This window comes from Mustela nigripes, chromosome 8 (assembly GCF_022355385.1).
Source record: "Mustela nigripes isolate SB6536 chromosome 8, MUSNIG.SB6536, whole genome shotgun sequence".
Lineage (NCBI taxonomy): Eukaryota > Metazoa > Chordata > Mammalia > Carnivora > Mustelidae > Mustela > Mustela nigripes.
Window position 1 is genome coordinate 60,855,786 of NC_081564.1, and position 22,234 is coordinate 60,878,019.

The 22,234-nt window shown below is 37.3% G+C and overlaps 1 protein-coding gene and 1 non-coding gene across 3 annotated transcripts in view; both read left to right on the forward strand.

Annotated features, from left to right (window-relative positions):
- PIK3C3 (phosphatidylinositol 3-kinase catalytic subunit type 3) overlaps positions 1 to 21,964 on the forward strand; it is a 137,997-nt gene extending 116,033 nt beyond the window's left edge. For both annotated transcript variants that reach the window (XM_059409562.1, XM_059409563.1), the window contains 3 exons: positions 3,979 to 4,069; positions 11,556 to 11,681; positions 21,615 to 21,964. In XM_059409562.1, coding sequence (XP_059265545.1) covers positions 3,979 to 4,069; positions 11,556 to 11,681; positions 21,615 to 21,629 — 232 coding nt within the window. In that variant the 3' untranslated portion in view covers positions 21,630 to 21,964. The remainder of the gene's footprint in view (positions 1 to 3,978; positions 4,070 to 11,555; positions 11,682 to 21,614) is intronic.
- LOC132024067 (U1 spliceosomal RNA) lies at positions 2,090 to 2,251 on the forward strand. The gene has a single exon (XR_009406177.1). It is a non-coding gene; the product is annotated as a U1 spliceosomal RNA (small nuclear RNA).
- Positions 21,965 to 22,234: the final 270 nt, after the last annotated feature.

Here is a 22,234-nt window from a genome sequence, read left to right on the forward strand (position 1 = left end):
GCTGTGACTTCACCATTCATATGTTGTGTGCTCCAGCCACGACCTGACCTCTGGGGGCCTTCTTCTCCTCATGTAGAGCCAAACTTGTCAACTCCTTCTCATCAGTACCATTAACGTAACCCTCCAAAATTTCAGTCACAAGCTTTCCACTCTTTTACCAACATCTTCTATTCTTACAGCTTATTTTTGCATTATACTCATTCCTGGAATTCTGCAGCCTCTTACATCCAAGTCTTGCCACCCTTCCACCATATAAAATCTGCCTTACAGTCTCATTTTTCTCCTTTCCCCATTGAATTTTATGGCCTCAAACTATGATCACTGCCCTTCTCTGAACTTTCTTGCACAATTTTTATCCAGTCCTGTAACCTCACCTGCTGATACTTTATCTCTAATCAGAACTGTGTGTCTTCTTTTTCCTGCAGTGCATCAGCTGTATGTCACTAAAGAAAAGTCAGCATTCATGGTGTTTTCACCATTTTTAAAAAAGAGGGAACACAAGTGGGGGGAGTGGGAGAGGGAGAATAGGCTTCCCTATGGAGCAGGTGGCCCAATATGGGGCTCCATCCTGGTACCGTGGGACCATGACCTGAGCAGAAGGCAGATGCTTAATGACTGAGCCACCCAGGCGCTCCATCACCATTGGTTTTAAATAGTGGTTCTCAACCGGAGCTCTTTTACACTTCCTTTTCCCCCCAAAGCACATTTTGCAATGTCTGGAGACAGTTCTGGTTGTCACAGCTAGGTAAGCGCCACTGGCGTCTAGTGGGGTAAGTCAGGAGTATTACTAGACATTGTACTCCTGCCCAATTCTTTATTTTCGTTCACAGCCCATCTGCTTTAAAAAGACCTGTTCTCACTGTCTCCACTGATTTGGCTCCTTTTCTTCCTTCAGCCTTCTCCAGGAAGACTTCTAGCCTTACTCTGCTATTAAAACTAATTTTAGGGCGCCTGGGTGGCTCAGTGGGTTAAGCCGCTGCCTTCGGCTCAGGTCATGATCTCAGGGTCCTGGGATCGAGTCCCGCATCGGGCTCTCTGCTCAGCAGGGAGCCTGCTTCCGTCTCTCTCTCTCTGCCTGCCTCTCCGACTACTTGTGATTTCTCTCTGTCAAATAAATAAATAAAATCTTTAAAAAAAAAAAAAACTAATTTTATCAAAGTAAACAGTTACCTAAACCAAATCTAGTGGCCACTTTGCTTCCTAGCATCTTTGACACAGTTGAGCACTCCTTTGTTCCTGAAAACCTTTCTTAGATTTGGTGTAACCTCTCCTTTTTTTTTTTTTTTTTTTTTTTTTTGCCTTGCTGGCTACTTCTGCTTTACTGATTTCTTCCCTCTTCTCTCTGACCTTTACATATTCAACTGTCTAGAAGTTCCATTGTCAGTATAAACCTTTTTTTTTTTTTTTAAAGATTTTATTTATTTATTTGACAGAGAGAAATCACAAGTAGACGGAGAGGCAGCCAGAGAGAGAGAGAGAGGGAAGCAGGCTCTCCGCTGAGCAGAGAGCCCGATGCAGGACTCGATCCCAGGACTCTGAGATCATGACCTGAGCCGAAGGCAGCGGCTTAACCCACTGAGCCACCCAGGCGCCCCAGTATAAACCTTTTTGTTCTAGATCATTTTTCCCCCAAACTCTCTTTCAGCATTTTCATCCAGACCTGTGACTTTAATTAGGATCCAGATGCCAATGTTTTGAACTGATGCCATCAGCCCATAACTCCTCTGAGTTCTCTGTCTACTTGACATCCTGACTAAGAATCTGATAGGCACTTCAAACTCAGTATGTCTAAAACAGAATATTACTGATTCCCTGTCCCAAATTCTGCTCTTTCTTCATTCTCTTTCTTACTGTGATGATCAACAGTAGTTTCCCATTGCTTAGGCTGAATCCTTGGTGATATTCATTTCCTCTGCCTTCTCTCCCCTGCTCCATTGAAACCATCAACAACTGTCTTCCAATCCATTTCCAGAGTACAGCCTGGGAACATCTATATTGTTTCTTTTCTACCTAGATATCAGTGTAATAGTTTCCCTACCTCCATTCTCCATTCCCACAAGATGGACAGTGCAAGCTTTTGATACACCTCCTACTTACCTGGCAGGGGAGATACCATGATCACGAAGATGATTTTCCTACAGCAAGCCTTATTCATTGCACTCTGGATATGCTTACCTCTGCAGTTCCCCCAAATGTGGGAAACTTGACCGCATAATTTGTGGTAGTGGGGGAGTGTGTTCATATTTCCCCTAAAAAAGAGAAAATAAAAATGTATATGAGTATGTCACTCCGAACTTTACCTTCATTTGCTGCTTCCCAGCTCATTTAGAATAAAATCATACCTGGTAGCTTGAGATGGCTCTTCTCCCTAACCTATCAATCTGTGACCTATTTCCCTCAGTTTTCCTTTTTAAAAAAATCTTTTTATCAGTCAGTCAGATATGAAATTATGTTGTTTATCATTTTATTTTGTGAGTCCCCATTCTCTTCCAGAACGTAAACTTCATGAATGTAGGGACCTTGTTGGTTCAGTTCACCACTATATCCCTTGTGCCTAAAACAATGTATAGAGTGAATGAATACTCAGTAAATATTTGTTGGTTGAATAAACACAGTTATTGTATGAGTAGAAATGGAATGACATCTGGGATAATGCTTTTTAAAAATAAATTCCCTTAAGGAAATGAATAACTTAAAGCTAAGTTAAGGCTGTTTAGCTATTACTGTATGAGTCTAAGTGAGTTATCCTAATTTGATTAGAAGATGACTTCAAGGTATAAGTTTTCATTATAGTCCCTCTTTTTTTTCCCCCCCCATTTACAGTCCCTCTTGATTTTTATGGACAATATAAAATTCAAAAGTATTGATAAAATAGGTAATTTGAAGTTTATATGAATAATCATTTTTGTCTTCAGGTTCCATTATCATTATAGTTCAGTAGTAACCAGTTTTCAGGTAAAAAGTTGTACCTTTTTATATAGTGCTTAAGTAGATGGCTAGAGTAAAGGTGCTGTATCACCTAATGCCCAACCTCCATCCCTAAAGGAGACATGCAAGGTACTTGTTGAAACTTTTACTGAGATCAGCGAAAAGGCTTTATTACATTAAAAACAAAGTTTCGTTTGCTCACCATCCCCAAAGTCAAACTTAAATGTCTTTTATCACTACAGTGCTAAGAAAGGGCCATCCAGAGAAATTATAACTCTCTAAGGAGAGAGGGTTTTGAAGGAGGAGGTGAATTATCCCCAGTATACACTTAAACGTTTCCTCACAAGGCTTCACCTCTGGAAATGAGCATTTGGAATAACACCATTCTTTCTAGAGGGAGAGGAAGTGGAAGAGTTTGAGGACTGGTGAGGATAAACCTTTAGTTTCTATAGGAAACAGCATAGTCCAGAGATGATATTATTTATATACTTAGCCTATCCTTAGTATTGTAGAGTACTAGCTATTTTCTCCTTCATTTAGGATTGCTTATATCCAGACAAGCCACTGTGGTTCAAAATGGTGATTAATATCCCTGGGGAAATATTCCTGAATGATTAGTGGGATGACTGTTTAGCTCTTTCTTTCCTTTAGCCATGACACGCTGAGGTAGTCTTAAGGTAGCAGATTCTTAACATCATCTAGCAAAGACAGATCTCCAGTGTTTAGTAAATGCTAATTAGATATAAAGTGGATTCTCCTTAGATTTCTCCTAAAAAGAATATCCTTAATGTAAAAATGAAAAGAATGCCATTAGATGGCTACTCCAAAAGTTTATCCCATAGTGTAGAACCTAGAAAGGACATTATATCAACATCCCAGAATAAGATATTTCTTTAAGGCTTGCTTTTCAGTGAGACAGCTGACAATGGCACATCTATAGGAGTCATCATAAAGATCCAAGTACAACTACTTCTAGGAGTATGCTTGGCAGAAGAAAGAACTGCAGAACTAACGCATTACTATTTTTTTTTCTTTCTCATTCTCCTATAGGTATTCTAACCTGATTTTGAACTTGTTTTCCCTGATGGTGGATGCAAACATTCCAGATATTGCTCTTGAACCAGATAAAACTGTGAAAAAGGTAATTTTTATACAATGTTAGGTATCATAGTCTTCTTTTCATATATAAAGGATGTTAAGGTTTTAATAACAGATTTCCCCTTGATGTCCCTGACTCTAGACTCTTAAGTAACATAAATTAAGAAAGAAACATTTTTTTTAATTTTTTTTTAAAGATTTTATTTATTTATTTGACAGAGAGAAATCACAAGTAGGCAGAGAGGCAGGCAGAGAGAGAGAGAGAGGAGGAAGCAGGCTCCCTGCTGAGCAGAGAGCCCGATGCGGGACTCGATCCCAGGACCCTGAGATCATGACCTGAGCCGAAGGCAGCGGCTTAACCACTGAGCCACCCAGGCGCCCAAGAAAGAAACATTTTATATAATTTTTTCACCTTTCAGAATGTACCAGCCTCTCCTGTCCCGGCAGTCAAGCCAGTTCTGTTCATACCCACAGTCACATGACTAGTTCATTGTATCTACGAGAAAGCTTACTACTACTGCCCTTGCTCTTTTTTTCTAGCTCTTCTTTAATACTCCTGATAGGATATTTGATTCCTGGCACTCCTACGCTATGCATGCTAAAGATCAAAGACAAACTATTATAGTTCTAACTAGGAAGAAAAATCCCTTTCTTTATCTTTCCCATCCATATCTTTGGTTACAGGGGTTTCTTACTGTGTCAGCAGAGTAGAGACCTGCGTTTTAATTCGGCCTACAAGGAAGAGAAAAAAGGGTAGTCTTCGTGTAGATGAACAGTGATTCAGAGTTGTTGTATCATGAATTCTAACAAGAGATGGGAGAAAGGGCAGCGGATTTGAAGATTTTTGTCTGAATTAGCTTCTGATTCTCTGATTTGGTGGGGGTGGTGGGGTAGGAGGTGGTAAGTAGAAAGTACTTCTTAAATTTTTTATTTTTTTAATTTATTAATTTAAAGTCAATTAACCAAGGTATACTACATCATTAGTTTTTGATATGATGTTTATTATTCATTATTGAATATCACACCCAGTGTTCATCATAGTACTTGCCCTCTGTAAGGACTTTTTTAAAATTCAAAGATAACATAAGATGATCTTCAGTATCGGTGTGATTATCAGTATTGAACTTGAAAGATAGTATAGATTTTTGCCTTGCAGAAATATATAATTACTAAAGGACAGTAGCAGTCTCAGAGATAGAGTCTCTATGGGGGATGAAAGTAATAATTGGGACCAAAAAGCTCTAACTTCTGATATAGTAGACTCTGAACATTATTTTAAAAATTCATCTGGGGCGCCTGGGTGGCTCAGTGGGTTAAGCCTCTGCCTTCAGCTTGGTTCATGGTCTTGAGATCCTAGGGTTAAGCCCCGCATAGGGCTGTCTGCTAAGTGGGGAGCCTGCTTCTCCCTCTCTTTCTGCCTGCCTCACTGCCTGCTTGTGATCTCCCTCTCTCTGTCAAATAAATAAATAAAATCTTTTAAAAAGAAAAAAGATTTCTCTGGAGATTGAACATTGTCTTAGTCCGTTTGGGCTGCTATAAGAAAGTACCAGAGAATGAATGACCTATAAAAAACAGAAATTTATTTCTTACAGTTATTTCTAGGAGTTCAAGATCAGGGTGCCAGTGTGGTCAGATGAGAGCCCTCTTTGGGTTGAAGACTTCTTGTATCTTCAGCTGGCAGAAGTCCTAGGGAGCTCTATGGGATCTCTTCTTTAAGGGTTCCACTCTATGACCTAAGCATCTCCCAAGGCTCTACCCCAGTATCTTTCACATTGGGCATTAGTATTTCAACATGTATTTGGGGGGAAAGGAGCACAAGTATTCATACCATTGCCAACAAATAAGAAACTCTTTTACCTAGTTTTATAAGTTTATCACAAATATTGAGAGGGTTTTTTTTTTTTTTTTGAGAGGGGGTTTTAATGGAAATACTTCATTATTGAGCCATTTAAGAAAATTATGCTCTTTTTAAGACTTCACTAATTATTTTATCCAGCAAGCACTGTTTCAGTAAACTCTCTTCTCCCCACAGGAAATAGACTAGTTATCACACTGGTTTTTAGCATGACTTCCTTTTGTCATAATTGGCTAAAGCTCATTCATCGAGAAATCTAATTGGTTGATGAAAATTTCCCTTGTTATAGCAGCCCAGATGGACTAATTAATAGGTGTACTAGCTTCCAAATATTGTTAGGCCCTCCTTTTTTTTTGCATTGATTTATTCAGGACTTGTTTTTTGATGTGTACTTTAAATCCATTTATCTTTGGTCATATAGTCACTTTTTCCTGATTCCACTCAAGTTCAGAGGTCAATTATGAAAGTTCTCTAGTGGTATTTGTTAAATTGAGACTTCCAATTTCTTCTGCTAGTTATGTTGTTCTTATTAGATCTTTTGTTCTATTTCTGTTTCTCTTTAGAAAATTACTGATTTTAGGGGCACCTGGGTGGCTCAGTGGGTTAAAGCCTTTGCTTTCAGTTCAGGTCATGATCTTAGGGTCCTGGGATTGAGCCCTGCATCGGGCTCTCTGCTCAGCAGGGAGCCTGCTTCCCCCACTTTCTCTGCCTGCCTCTCTGCCTACTTGTGATCTCTGTCTGTCAAATAAATAAATAAAATCTTTAAAAATAAGGTACAGATTTTTATACCTTGTTGAAATCATAGTTGCTAACATTACTTCAAAGTCTTACCACTTGGAAAATTTTTGTGTTGACCTCATGAATGAAGACTAACTACGGAAATAGGGTAGCATATTTGAAGCTGAGAGAAGTGCAGATTATTTAAATTACTTGAGTCATCATAACGAAGTACAACAATATTTTCTTGTCTCCATAACTTAATTTAGTATATATCAGTTTTGTTTTAATTTTTTGAAAATTGCATACTTACATATGAAATACATGATATTTTAAAATCAGATTTATTTATTTCTTAGAAAATACAATTGCCCAAAAATATGAGGTGGAATCACAATTTAAAACATATGATCATGAATCACAAACATCAAGTACCTGGGAGTAGTAGGTTAGTGTGCTGCTCTGTGCTTTGTGCCATAGGAAGCTTCCACAAAAGTTGCTTGAATCCTTTTAATAATTTAGTACAAAGTTACCCAAGTAGTCTAATAAAAATAATGCATATTGATATAAAGCAAAGTGGTATGTACAAGTATAATTAAAGCATGGTGGAAGACTAATTTCCAAAAATGAGCAAATAGATCATACTAGTTTTTTTCTTTTTTTAAAGATTTACTTACTTACTTTGATAAATACTTACTAGTATTTATTTAGCTATTTACTAAGTGTCAAGCACTGTCTTAGTGCTTGAGTTATAGTAATAATAAAACAAAATTTTCTGCCTTCATGGAGCTTACCTTCTAATAAGGGAAACAGAAAAGAAACAGGGTAAAATGAATAAAATATATAACATAATAATCATGATTAGTGTTTAGAGAAAAAATAAATGAGAGAGGAAAATTAAATGTTGAGTTGACATTGATTTTGGAAATTTTAAAATTTGTGGCCAGGAAAGGCTCATGAAGTAGGGTGTGTCAGTTTTTTCTGAATAAATGAAAAGGAGATATCTTATGAACATGTGGTATGGATAAAACATTTTAGTCAACTCCTGTAGATTGTCCTAGTGAATAAAGGGAAGTTAAAATATTTGAGATAAGAAACCTACGTATTCAGAAACTAATGTAACGTTGTATGTTGACTATACTTCAGTTAAAAAAAGAAAAGAAAACTTGTATTTTCTAGCATATTATTAACTTTGTTACTAGGGAGAGTGTATTGATAAGACAATTGCCTATATTCAGAGAGTTTTAAATTTGCTTAGCTTCTGATATAGGTGAATCTCTATTAAAAAAATGGGGTGAGGGAGAGAAATAGAATAGTTTAATGGATAAACATAACTACTTGATAGTGCTTTTTCATTTGTGTTTTCTTTAAATCAGTAATAAGGAAATCTTTTAAACTTTGGTAATAAATTTATTCATAGTAATTTAGTGAGGTAATACTATTTTGTGTTGAAGAATAAATGGATGTGTTCTTTCTCTGATTTTTTTTTTTTAATTTTATTTATTTATTTGAGAGTGAGAGAGCATGAGCATGGGAAGAGGCAGAGGAAGAGGGTGAGAGAAGCAGACTTCCCACTGAGCAGGAAGCCAGATGCTGGGCTTGATCCCCATGTCCTGGGACCATGACCTGCTCCAAAGACTGATGCTTAACTGACTGAGCCACCCAAACACCCCTCTCTAATTGATTTTTGACTAAACTTTAAAACAAACATATATATTACAAGCAGCTACAAATTGTGTGAAGATCTCTTTCAAATGAACTATAAAATTAAATTACCTTTGGTGCATACAAAGTTTGTTTATTAAAACATACAATCCATTGGAGGGAAGGGGTGGCTGGGAGATGGACATTGGATAGTGTGTATGTTGTCGTGAGCACTGTGTGTTGTGTAAGACTGATGAGTCACAGACCTGTGCCTCTGAAACAAATAATACATTATATGTTAATTTTAAGAAACTCTAAAAAAATTAAATTAAAAATTAAAAAAAATACAAGCCGTAACATCCATGCACATTGAATTTTTGTAACGTAGCTTTTATTTTTCTCTACTAGTCCTGTGTCTTATTACAAATAATTATAGCATTAATTCTCTTTTAGCAGTAGTTGGATAGGGGTTCAATTTTTATAATTTTTCTTTTCTTTTTTTTTTTAAAGATTTCAATTTATTTATTTGACAGAGAGAGACAACACGAGCAAGTAGAGTGGGAGAGGGAGAAGCAGGCTTCCTGCTGAGCAGGGAGCCAATTGCCAGGCTTGATCCCAGGACCCGGGGATTGTGACCTGAGCCAAAGGCAGACCCTTAACCAACTGAGCCACCCAGGCACCCCTTATTCTTTATTTTAAATTCTGGTTTTTATTCATGTAATGGAATTTTTTTGTTCTGTTGCAGCTCAGATAATCAAATGAACTCAGCAAGGAAATAATGTTTACATTAAAACTCTTCCTTTTACTCTGATGAGTGAAAATTTTTCCTTTGTTGTAATCACTTCTGTGATTAAATTATTAGGAAATGAGTACAAGGAAAAAATTTAAAATTCTAATTGGAATTAAAAATATTTAATAAGGAATGTCTGCTTTATTATTTTAACAAAAGTTACTCTTATTTCAGAGATGCTAAATACTAAATTATTTTAAGCAAGAGTCTTTTTTATTAATGAATGTTAAATTAGTCTTGTAATGATGTATTTTGAGCTTTGAAAGACAAAGGGTAAAGATTACATATAAATGAAATCTCTGTGTTCCTTAGGAAAGACAGTATAGTTTAGTCTAGAAATGTGTTGCAGGGTTTTTGTATGGGGCATATACACATCTGAGAGTGTGGATGCAAGAAGAATATACATCAAAATGCTATTAAAGACAAAATTTAATATTTAGTACTAATTGGAATGTTAGACTGTGTGTATGTGTGTGTATGCATGTGTGCACACACACATGAATAGACCTAAACTATAACCTGAAGAGCAGAGAGAAGGTATCTTGAAGAAAAGGATTAGAACCTTAAGGATCTATGGAACAGTAACAAGTAGCCTGGTCAGTATATATGATGCCAAATCAGCCATTTATATGCAGTTAAGGGTGGCTTTTTCATATTTGGTAAATATGAAATATAAATATAAATATTCTATGCAAAATACATATAGTCTGTGTTGTAGCACTTATAGAAGCATGTAAGTTTTGATAAATTAAGCTAAAGTTTTGATTTTCCTGCCCTATAGTTTTTTCATGTCCTTAAAACTAGTTCCAGACTTATCAGACATCTTTTTTTATTTTTTTTTTTAAGATTTTATTTATTTATTTGACAGACAGAGATCACAAGTAGGCAGAGAGGCAGGCAGAGAGAGAGGAGGAAGCAGGCTCCCTGGTGAGCAGAGAGCCCAATGTGGGGCTCGAACCCAGGACCCTGGGATCATGACCTGAGCCAAAGGCAGAGGCTTTAAGCTGCTGAGCCACCCAGGCACCCCATTGTCGGACATCTTAAATCAAAGAAAATAAAGAGTTAAACTCAAGGAACTGATGCACCATTGGGATTCAGAAGTGGGAGAGCTAGTTCATTCAAGATATTCCTTAAGACATCCCTCCATTGAACTGTCCTTCACTTTTTAGTGAAGGACACATCTTTTTTATCCACATCTTTTTTACTTCCCCATCCTGAAGCTGCAGAGCTGTTGGATCATCTGGCATACTCCCAATCTAGTGAAGAAATAAGTGCAAATCAGGGCCGTGGGTTGTTCTACTGTGTCCTTCTTAGTTTCCTAGTAGTTAAATTCTGTACTTAAAAGGAAGTACTAAATGTGACTACTTTTTAATTGCATAGAGACATTTTCTCCTTGCCTGCTTTTTCAAAAGTATATTTGGGTCACTTACAAGAGGAGAAAGGAGTAGAGTTATAATGGTTATGTGCAGTGGCATGAGATTATCTGGCAGCATGAGACCCTTGCCATCAGTGAAGGGACTCTGGGTTGGTTGGCTTCATAAACTCGCTCTGCCTTTGTTTCTGCATCTTAGAGGTAGAGGCACTGTCTACCTGAGAGTCAGGTGAAATACTGCATGTGAAATGTTTTTTGCACAGAAAAGTCATTCAATTACATTGGTTTTTATTTTTTAGGAACCATTCTCATGTATGTCTCTACTAATTTTTCTAGTTATTCTTATAAAAATTCTAGTTATTGTTATTGGGAGTCATCTGTAACTTTAAATATGAAATAAAGGAAAATTCTTCTCTGGAAATTGCAGACCAATTGAAGTAGTTCTTGGCAGAAGTATAAGGAATTGCTGTAGGAAAGGAGACATTCTGGAATATCTTAATTTTGCCAGTGATTGACGTGATTCCTGTTCTTGTAGAGGAATTGAAACGGTGTGGGAGAATATTACTATAATCTCACCTTGGTATTTTCATTTAATAATAAGTAACAGGGATAAAGTGAAGGAGATTATTAGCAAATATGTCCCATTTTAAATTTTACACAATAGTTCTAGCTTTGAAATGCAAAGGAAAAAAAAAAATAGGGGCCCCAAGCTGGCTCAGTCAGAAGAGCATAGGACTGATCTCAGTCGTGCATTCAAGCCCCATGTGGGGTGTAGAGATTATTTAAATAAATAAAACTTGAGAAAAAAAGAAATGCAAAAAAGTAAAGCACACTTTTGAATTAAAAGAACAATTTATGTTTATTGTCTTATATCTGCAGCACCTGGCAGAATCATGTTTACTGTTTATTTTTTCTTAAAAAAATATCTAACAACCAACAAAGAAAGGGTGATTAAAGAGCATATAGCAAAAACAATAAACTTCACTCAAAAGAATAATAATATTCAGAACTTCTTGTACTTTATGGATTACTTCTTTGTCATGGAAATAGGTCATAATAGATTGTAACAACATCTATATCAATCTGATGCTGTCTCTTTAAATTGAGTCCTTATTTTTCATTCAAAAGACTAACCTACTGTGACCTCATAGGTTCAGGATAAATTCCGGCTGGACCTGTCTGATGAAGAGGCGGTCCATTACATGCAGAGTTTGATCGACGAAAGTGTCCATGCTCTCTTTGCTGCAGTGGTGGAGCAGATTCACAAGTTTGCCCAGGTAAGTTCTCTGAAGGTAGTGCAATTGATCTCAGCTTCTCTGTGTCCTACCCCAGAGTCCTCAGGGAGTCATGCTTTTCTCCTGCTAGTGATGTCTTCTCTGCATTTTGTCAAGACTTTTTGACATCAGCCAGCTGATATGAATGTGTTGCATACATTATTAACTCTGAATCATCCCACTTAAATTTTTATGGTTGTTAACCAGACTGCGGAGTATCAGCATAGGTATTTGTTTTTTGTAGTCAGTGGTGATTGTAAATCTTTCTTGAGAATGATCTTGAGTCTAGCAGAGGCCTTGGCAAGTGAGACTTGAACTCTTGTTGGGTTTTGACAAACAGAGAAGTGCTAGGAAAGGAGTATAGAAGCTGAGAAAAGCAGTGCATACCACGCACTGAAAAAGTCTATCTGTAGACTTACTGTTAGTAGAATCTTGCATGCAGATGTCTGAGGGAGACCTTTTCACACTAGCCTGTGATGGTTTAAAACCTGGTTTTATTATGAGTTTCCTAATGAGGATGATTATGAAAATGGTAAGCAAACAGAAAAATTAGGCTCCTTTCCCTTCCACACACTCACACTCTTCTTCTTGCACACTCCTTCCTGACTTTGCTTATTCTATTATAATTTTACTAATCGCCTGTCTACTTTGCCTTCTTCCTCACCCAGTACTACTGAGTCACTAAGCCTTTTCAGTTTAACCATTTCCTTTTTAGTTTAACCATTTCTTTAATTATCCTTTTCTATCATTTTCTGACTACTAAAATTTTTTGTTCAAGATTTTATTTACTTATTTGACAGAGAGAGATCACAGGTAGGCAGAGAAACAGGCAGAGAGACAGGAGGAAGCAGGCTCCCTGCTGAGCAGAGAGCCCAATGCAGGGCTTGATCCCAGGACCCTGAGATTATGACCTGAGCTGAAGGCAGAGGCTTAACCCACTGAGCCACCCAGGAGCCCTCCAACTAACATCTTAATCCATTTTTTGTTCTTTAAGATATCTTGGATAACTAAAACCCTTTATAATTCTTCTGTAGTAGTTTTTTCTCCAAGCATTTTTTATCCTTCTAAATATCCCAGTCAGATATATTTTCACAAAATAATGTCTTTTTTTTTTTTTTTTCTTTTTAAATTTCAGGGTGTACAGTGTTTCCTCATTGCTTAACAGTGAAGTCCAGGGCGCCTGGGTGGCTCAGTGGGTTGGGCCGCTGCCTTCGGCTCAGGTCGTGGTCTCAGGGTCCTGGGATCGAGTCCCGCATCGGGCTCGCTGCTCAGCGGGGAACCTGCTTCCCCCTCTCTCTCTCTCTGCCTGCCTCTCCATCTACTTGTGATTTCTCTCTGTCAAATAAATAAATAAATAAATAAATAAAATCTTTTAAAAAAAACAGTGAAGTCCATTCTCTGGCAACTCAAAGCTTTCTAGGATATTGTATTCCAAGCTACTCTCCAAGGTGTTTCCCTAATAACCTCTCTGAATATTTTGTTCTTTTCTGTCTCTGTGATTACTTTGCAGCTGCCATTTATTCAGCATAGAATATCCATCTTCTTCAGTGAATCTTTGGTAAACTTCTGCCTACCAAATCTAAGCTGTTGTCTAAGATCTATTCTTAATGCCACTTTGATCTTCCTCTGGAAATTTATAGGACTTTTATCTTTATTATGAGTTGCACTTATATTTTGCTTTCTATTATAGATACTTGGATACTTTTTTTTATAACTCCTAAAATACAAATTTCTTGAAGACGGGGCTCTGTTACTCACATATTAGCACAGTGCTTTATCTACTTAAAAAATATCCAAGGAATGTAAAGGAGTTTCTTCCTGTAAATGTTAGCTTATTCTCTTTTTCTGGCTTAACAAAAGTTTCTTCTCCCAGAACACCAGTTGGGTCCTGTCATATTACAGGGACCAATCAGGGATTGCTTCCCAGGTTATTACTCCTAACCGGTCACCTCTCAAAGGAATAAGCTGATTCAGATGGTCAGTGATTTGTCTAGCTAATGGTAGATCTGAGTCTCCATATAGCACAGCAGGGTATTTTGGAGCAATCAGGGATAGAAACCAAGAATGGGACAATGACTTTGCTAACGTCATGTGACTAACAAGGAACAGAATCAAGACTTGAACCCAAATCTTTTGACTCCCATATCTAGTATTTTTGAAACTTGTTTTCTTGTCAGTGTCTTGCTTACTGCTATATTATGTTAGGAGTTACTGAAACTTTCCCAGGCATAGCCCTCATAATCCACTTACTTTCCCTCTCCCTTTTTGTGTGTACACTCTTTTTTTTTTCTTTTTTAAAACTCAGATAGTTTTAATATGCTTGAGGTTAGTTAACTTCTCTATCTTCCCTTTTCCTTTAGAGTTGGTCATTTATATTTCATTTTTGCTCTGTCCTTATTACAGCTGAACAAATTTCTCTCCTTCAAGAGTTTTTATTCTTGCATACTTCAAGTTTCTCAGTTTTCTTCTTTAGTTCCTCAGCATTTACTGTATAATAGAGCTAAAACTCCACACTTAAAATTAACACTGCTGCCTGACACCTCATTTCAGATTATCTGTAGCTGTATAACAAACTTGGACTCACTAGCTCAAAAAACAATAATGATTTATTATTTATGATTTTTCAGTCAGGATTTCAGCCATATCCCACCTATATGGCTCTTTTGTTTCCTGTTACGTCAGGTAGGTTCTCTCATTCAGTGGTTTTCAGCTGGTGATTGGGTTTTTCTGAAGGATCCAATAGGTTTCACACACCTTCACTTTGGAGCTGCTCTAAATGGTCTGTCTCTGCTTCTCTCACTGTTCCCTACTCTAGCCAGGGCTGCTATTCTGCATGATGATGGCTGTCCCCCCAAGGAATGTGAAAGCGGGGCAGCAGGCCTCTTAGAGCAAGTCAGGAGGCCAGCCCTGGCTCTCAGGGACAAGAGAAGTGTGTACTCTGGAGAGGGATTAAGTATGGCATCCTTGAAAACTCAACTGCCACTCATCTAATACATTCTAGCTTAAAGTTTGAGCTTTCATGCAAGGTCTGTGAATGAACTTGTGGTATACTTTATTTATTTATTTATTTTAAGATTTTATTTACTAATCAGAGAGAGAAAGTGAGTGAGCGAGCGAGAGAGAGAGTGAGTGTGAGTAGGGGGAGAAGGAATGGGAGGAGGAGACTCACCACTGAGTAGGGAGCCTGACGTGGAGCTTGAGGCCAGGACCCTGAAGTCATGACCCAGACTGAAGGCAGATGGTTAACTGACTGAGACACCCAGGTGCCCCTGAATTAGTGGTATACTTTAGTTTAGTTTTGAAATTGTTTTGTCAATTTATGAGAGAGAGAGAGAGCGAGCGAGCGAGCCTGGGACTGAGACGGGATGGCCAGGGGGAGAGGGAGAGAAAGAATCTAAAGCAGACTCCCTGCTGAGAAGGGAGCCTGATGTGGAGCTTGATCTCATGACCTGAGACCATGACTTGAGCCAGAATTAAGAGTCCGATGGATTAACTGACGGAGCCACCCAGGTGCCCCAGAAGGACTACTTTTTAAAATTCCTTGTATTAAAAATACAGGAGAGAAAAGGCTAGATTAAAAAGGGACCACATTCTTATTTGAAGGAGGTAGTAACAGAAGGACCTTTCTTTACCAATGTCTCTGGGCCTCAGTTTCCACATCTGTAAAGTGATTGGCATTGAGATAGAAACTAAATTTGATCTCTTGTCAGAGATAGACACAAAGGTTAATTGCTTTCCGCATATAAAGCTGATCTTAACTATTGCCGAGACTGAAAGTAAATGAAACCCTCAGCACCGATGGTTAAATTACGAAGATTGTTCAGAACCAAGAGTTAATGCATATACCTTTTCTATTCATAGAGAAAATAAGAATATGGCTAATAAATTGGTAATAGAGGTGGATGTACTCTTAACTTACACTTGGGAAAGATAATTTTATAAGCATGAACTAACAGAGGATTATATTTACTGGAAAGAAATATTAAGTCTTTCTTAGGTTTCTATTTTTTAGTTCTTCATTAAAATGGTAGATAAGATGTAGTAATCCTGGATAAATAGTTATTTTAAATTACTTTGGCCTTCGTCATTACAAATTCTCTCAAACTAGGTTAGATTCTTAATAACAAAATAGTACTTTTTATCTAAAATCAAGACCATAAGGGGGTGCCTGGGTGGCTCAGTTAGTTAAGCATCTGCCTTTGGCTCAGGTCATGATCCCAGGGTCCTGGGGTTGAGTCCTGCATCGGGCTTCTTGCCCAACAGGCAGCCTGCTTCTGCCTCTCCCCTTGCCTTGTGCTCTCTCTCTCTTGTGCTCTCTCTCTCTCTGTCAAATAAATAAATAAAATCTTTAAAAAAAGAAAAAAAATCAAGGCCGTAGCAGCATGAATATGAATTAAGAGCAACTATCTAGATGATTCCAGCAATGTAGAGACCACCAGTGTCATCCTAGATAGGTAATAGTGGAGACTTAATACAGCATGAGTATTTATATAGACAAAATTTTTTACATCATCATATCTCAGTGCTCCATTTTACAGTGAGAGATAATCATATCTGGGACAATACCTTTATTTATTTGAGCTGTGTTTCATACAGTACTTCACTATTTTTTAACATTATATAAGCTCTACTGTAACCACAAAAGTGAGTTTTAACATTTTCCCCACTTAAAGATGGGTGGGCTGACCCACTTAAAAAGTTGTTTCCTAGCTTACCAAATTCAAGTCTTTACCAGAATATCCATAATATTCTACATCCTAAGAAATGAACTTGACAATGCTTGGGTTTCGTTAAATAAGTCACCACTGCCTGTACTCATTACCTGTGCCTATATTCTTGTGCAGCTGAAACAATATCAAAATCAGAGTAACCCAAGGATGTTTAATTTCACTGGAATTTGCTTAGGCATTGAAGATTACAAGAGGTGCTAAATACAATTTTAACCTCATGTAAATCTTTTCAAATTAAGAAATTACGGAGCATAGCTATTTCTTTTTAAAGATTTTATTTATTATTTTATTTTAAAAATAGTGGACAAGCAAGTGAGCATGAGGGGAAGGGCAGAGGTAGAGGGAAAAGCAGACTCTGTTCAGAGCACAGAGCCCAGTGAGACCCCCAGGATCCTGTGATCATGACCTGAGTCAAAATCAAGAATTGATTACCTGACTGAGCCTTCCAGGCACCCTGAAGCTTAGCTATTTCTTTCTTTCTTTTTTTTTTTTTCTTAAAGATTTTACTTATTTATTTGACAGACAGAGATCACAAGTAGGCAGAGAGGCAGGCAGAGAGAGAGGAAGGGAAGCAGGCTCCCTGCTGAACAGAGAGCCCGACGTGGGGCTCGATCCCAGGACCCTGGGACCATGACCCGAGCCAAAGGCAGAGGTATCAACCCACTGAGCCACCCAGGCGCCCCTTAGCTATTTCTTAATTAATCTCTGCAGTTTATTTTTTCTTTGAACTGACACTTCTAGATGCTGTATATTTTCTAAGTAGTGACTATATATTTTCTAAGTAATACTTAGAATAAATGACATGCACGTGCAAATCTGGATGATCAACATCTATTTTTTTGGTCACTCATAACATTTATAATAAGGATGTATACTGCTAATTGATTTAGGCTAATTTTACTGCATTTCTGTTAATCACTGTGGATTCTAGGACAATTTTCTAAAAATGGAGGTAAAGTAATTGATACATGTTAACAAAAATTATAGTTGTTTCAGCATAAAAGAAATTATAGTCTAAAAGAAGACTATAAAATTGCCACATACAACTATTATATTGCATGCTGAAAAGACTTATTTTCTTCCATCGTACCATTCCGAAGGAAGGGTAGAGATTAAACACTGCAGTATTTGTTGCCTAGCAACACCCACCTATTAGTGATACAAATTTTCCACTGAAAAACACTTTTATTTAGGTCATTGTCTTTGAGATTGCATCATCAGAACTCTTGTCCCCACTGAAATGATCTTTAAAGGGCTTTCTACTCTTGTCCGCACAGAAAGGTAGAGGTCACTTAGTTTGTGTCATTTACTGCTCTAAAACTAGCCTTTGGTTGGTAATCTCTCACATGACAGCCCGTTTCTTCTCTGTTTCTGCTTTCTCCTGTCTCTCTCTCTCCACTGATTGATGAGAGAAGGCTGAAGAGCGAGGTGTGGTTTCCGTTCATCTTAGTACATACTGATCTAATTAATTGAATCTTGGTAGATTAACCAGGGTTAGAGATGTATTTTTTTGTAGACAGAGTAAAGCAGTAAGAACAGATGGCATTCAGAAAGTTTACCGAAGTTCCAGCTCAAGTTACTGGGAGCACTGCTTTACATTTGGTAAGAATCCTTAATTAACCCCCGTGATGTTCAAGGGGAGAAAAGCTCAGATCCAAGCAGAGGGGCACATGAACATGCAGTCATATATTATGTGCCTTTAACTGAAGAGAATTCAACTTTATATATTTGTGGTGATTTCAAAGACAAACCAACAGTGAAAGGAGACAGACAGTGTGGTTATTCTGCCTCATGTTTTTTTTTAAACAGCATATGTCCTAATAAAGGTGAGAAGAGCTTCTTCAGGAATGTTTCAGATCCCAGGTGTCTCCTATGACATGACACCTTGCCATGCTGAGTGTGACTCCCAATTACTGGGGATTCTCGTTTTTTTTGTACAAGGGGGCTTCTAAGTGCAGGCCATCCATCTGCCCCTTCTGCTGCTCAAAGAAACCCTAGGGGTTTTTTTTTTTTGCATTAGTATTAAGGGAAAAGCTTCCTGTTCTGAACTTTTGGAGAGATGACTATATATAATGTGTTGCCTTCTGAGGAGTTTTTTTTGTTTTGTTTTATTTGAGTAATTTTGTTTGTTTATGTTCCTGTTTTACCTTTATGTGCTGACCCTAACACCTCAGCCCCATGTAGGATGTTTGGTCTGTAACTGCTGTCCTCTCTGATCTACTTTGAGAGCGCATAGATGCAAAAAATAACCTACGAGAAGAGAATAGAGCATTTTTCTGAGTTTATGTTACGTACCTTATTTTATCATTAGGAATAAAAAAAAAGTATAAAATATTTAATTGAACAAAACAAAAAGTATTGAATTCTTTAGCCAAAGAGAAATTTTTCTCAAAAACCAAGCTTTTCTTTTTAATTTAGTTAATAACTTTCTAAAGACATAGATGATTCCCAGGCCAGTGGCTTAAATAAATAACTATCACAATACCATTATATCATATGAAAGTATTTTGTATCATTTTGTGTCCCAGATCTATTCCTCATTTATCTGAATTATCCTGGGAGGAATAAAAATTAACAACAAAGAAACAATAGTAATAGTAATAATTACAGCCTATTGTACACTTAGAAGTATGAGAAATTACATAAAGAACTTTCTCTGTATCACCTTTTTAATCCTCACGCCTGTGCGTGAATTACCGGGCCTTTTTTACAGAAGAGAAAAACCAAGGCTGAGATTAAGTAACTCATGGTCTTAGGGTTAATGTGGGACAAAAGTACAGATTCAAACCCAGACCATAGGTTGTAGAAATAGTAGTTTCTATATCATGTTTTTCTTGATACATATGTTTAAGCTTTAAATTATTAGAGATGAGTGGATTTTGTTGTGAGTTGTGAGTTTTAAAAAATATACTTGTAAATTTAAGAAAATGATCTTTAACTTTTCTCTCCTTAATGTTTCATCTGCCCCTTAAAAGGAAAACAAAACAAAACAAAACAAAACAGCTATGCAAATAGCTAAGAGAGTGTGCTATAAAAAGGAGTCATTGGAACCAGTTAATCCCAGATAAATATGATAAATGTGGGGTAACATTTATTTTGCACATTGACCATAAGCCAGTCCTGAATTTTATTGCCCCCCCACATGCTCTTGGGTGGCTGTGTAGTCAGCCCTGCTGCACGAGTAGTCATCAGAACCCACCATGTTTAAAAACAGCATACAGGCACTTGTGACATTACAAATGTTTTAAAGTCTTAAGAATAATTACTGTAATAGCAGCAGTCAGCAGAGTGCCCCATAATTTTTGGCTAAAATGCCCTACAGTTTATTTTTTATCTGTAGAGATTTAATTTCCTTGTCTTCTGGGGGGCAAGTTTTCAAACACTTGAGTATAATCCATGGTAAGATTTGTCTGTTTGCTTCATTAACTGCTTTTAGGAAAGTTAGTTGTCTTGCTGTTGTTTCCCTGCCCCTCTGTTGTATCAAACCCTTTTATATAAATTCATCAGGGAGTTGAATGTTTTGGGACTGACTCTGCTACATAGTATTACTGAATTTTTTCCCCCCGCAGACAGACGCTCACAAGTATTTAGGTGACCTGTTAGAGTGTTCAGTAGTAGTGTTTCTCCCACACATACAAACATACGTATCCACATGTGTGGATTTCCTTGTTTCCAGGATATTTAGACTTCGTAGCATGTCTGTGAGAACCCTCCACAGTGTGGCTCTAACCCGCATTTTCAACTTCAGTAATCTTCCACCAGCCTTCAAAAAGAAAGAGTCTTCTTTGTAGCTCTGATGATTTACCCCCATGGCTCTTTCTCATACCCAATAATTCCCTCAACCCCCCACAAACAATCCACCTCTGCTTGTTGCCTGGAATGAGTTTCCCACCCATTGCCCAACGTTTGGATATAGTTGTGTGTGTATGAGTGGTGACCTGTGTATGAGCCGTATAGGTCTACAGGCTTTTTTTGTCTTGAATATCACAGGGACTCTCACAAAACCTGAGCTGTTCCTGTCACATAGTAGGCAACAAATAAATGTATGTGATTTTATATACGTGCCAACAACCATTTGAGAAGTTTATTTTTATTTTCTCTGATATTGTCTTCTAGAAGATATTTAAACAACTTCTTAAATCAGAAATTATATTCCTTTTAAAAGCATTAAAGCTGAATCTTACCATATTATTGCTAGAATCACTTTAAATTGTATCAGATTAAAATCAGTCAACATCTGTCACATTTTTACACATATACATGAATATGCACACATACCCACAAATATTTGTCAGTGAGGGTTTTTTTTCCCCCTTCATTGTTTTTTCTTAGAGTAATAGTGAGGTAAAGTTAATGGAAACAAAATTATGTTGCCCATGTCCAGCATTCTTATTTCCTCCAAGATGTTGCCAGCATATATTTTACTGAACAAGGTGGCGCATGAGTTACGGATGACTCAGTTATGTTCACACAAACAATTAAGAGTTGTCCGTACTGGGGCGCCTGGGTGGCTCAGTGGGTTAAAGCCTCTGCCTTCGGCTCAGGTTGTGATCTCGGGGTCCTGGGATCGAGCCCCACGTTAGGCTCTCTGCTCAGCAGGGAGCCTTTCTCTCTCTGCCTGCCTCTCTGCCTACTTATGATCTGTCAAATAAAATCTTTAAAAAAAAAAAAAAAAAGAGTTGTCCGTACTGGGAGTGGTGACTGGCAGCATCCGTACATGTTAAAGACAACCATTAACCCTTGCAGATTAAATTTATATTAGCCAGTTCTCAGAAGTAATGGGTAGCATTCTCTGAATTTCACTGAATGCTAATTTTGAGAAATAATGAAGAGAGGTACAGTGTTCCACATCTCTTTATAAGCAATATCTGAGGTAACTGTGGGGGTGCCTAGCATAAAATAGGTACTACAAACATTGGTTTCTTTCATTTCCAATTGATATTTTAATATCAAACACTGTTATTGTGTTGGCCACCACACAGTCCATGACTGGGCCTCCTTGTTCTTTCAGGACTGCTGTCTTTGATTTGATTCCAGATCGGTTCTGGAATGAAGTGGGTGCACTCTGTGGAATAAGTTAACAGCTTTTCAGTAGCTAAAAATGTCATGCCAAGAACTAAGCATTTTTTAGAACTATAGACTCTGTTTGTCTTTCTTTGTGAAATTGAAGCTAATTACTTTCTACTTGTTTATCTTTTTTTTATAGTACTGGAGAAAATGAAATTGGACTTGGCACATCAGGATGTTTGGCTCTGTAAGAAAACTACTTTAGAAGCAACCTCTGTATAAGGAAGACTTCTGAGTAACAAGAGAACATTTGATATTCAAGATACCATATATCCTAAATGTTACATGGTGCCTGAATTCAATTTCTTTGGATGTCATTGCTTAAATATGGTCTTGAAGGGTTTGTTTTGAAATATTGTATATATTTATTTTCAAATATACACATTGTTAATAAGCTAAGAAGTGAGAAATGTATTCCAGGATCATGTACATATTATAAGAGTTCTGGAAGAATTTTATGTTGAAATAGTAAAATATTTTAGTCTTTGAGTTTGGAATGTCCTTTTTTAAAAAAAAAATAATCTCTTCACATCAGAACAGTAGTTATGAGTTTGGATTATCTCAGTCAAGAAGACTTTTTTGGTTTGTCTTTCCCTCCGCCATTTCCCTCTCTCTCCCCACTCATGTTTGTTTTTGCTTAAGTTGTAATACTTGAAGCTTTACATATTGTGGCTCATTCTTTTACAGTTCAGCAATTACTACATATACGTCAAATAAGACAGTCATTTTCTCTCACTTTTAAATATAAATCTTATTTGA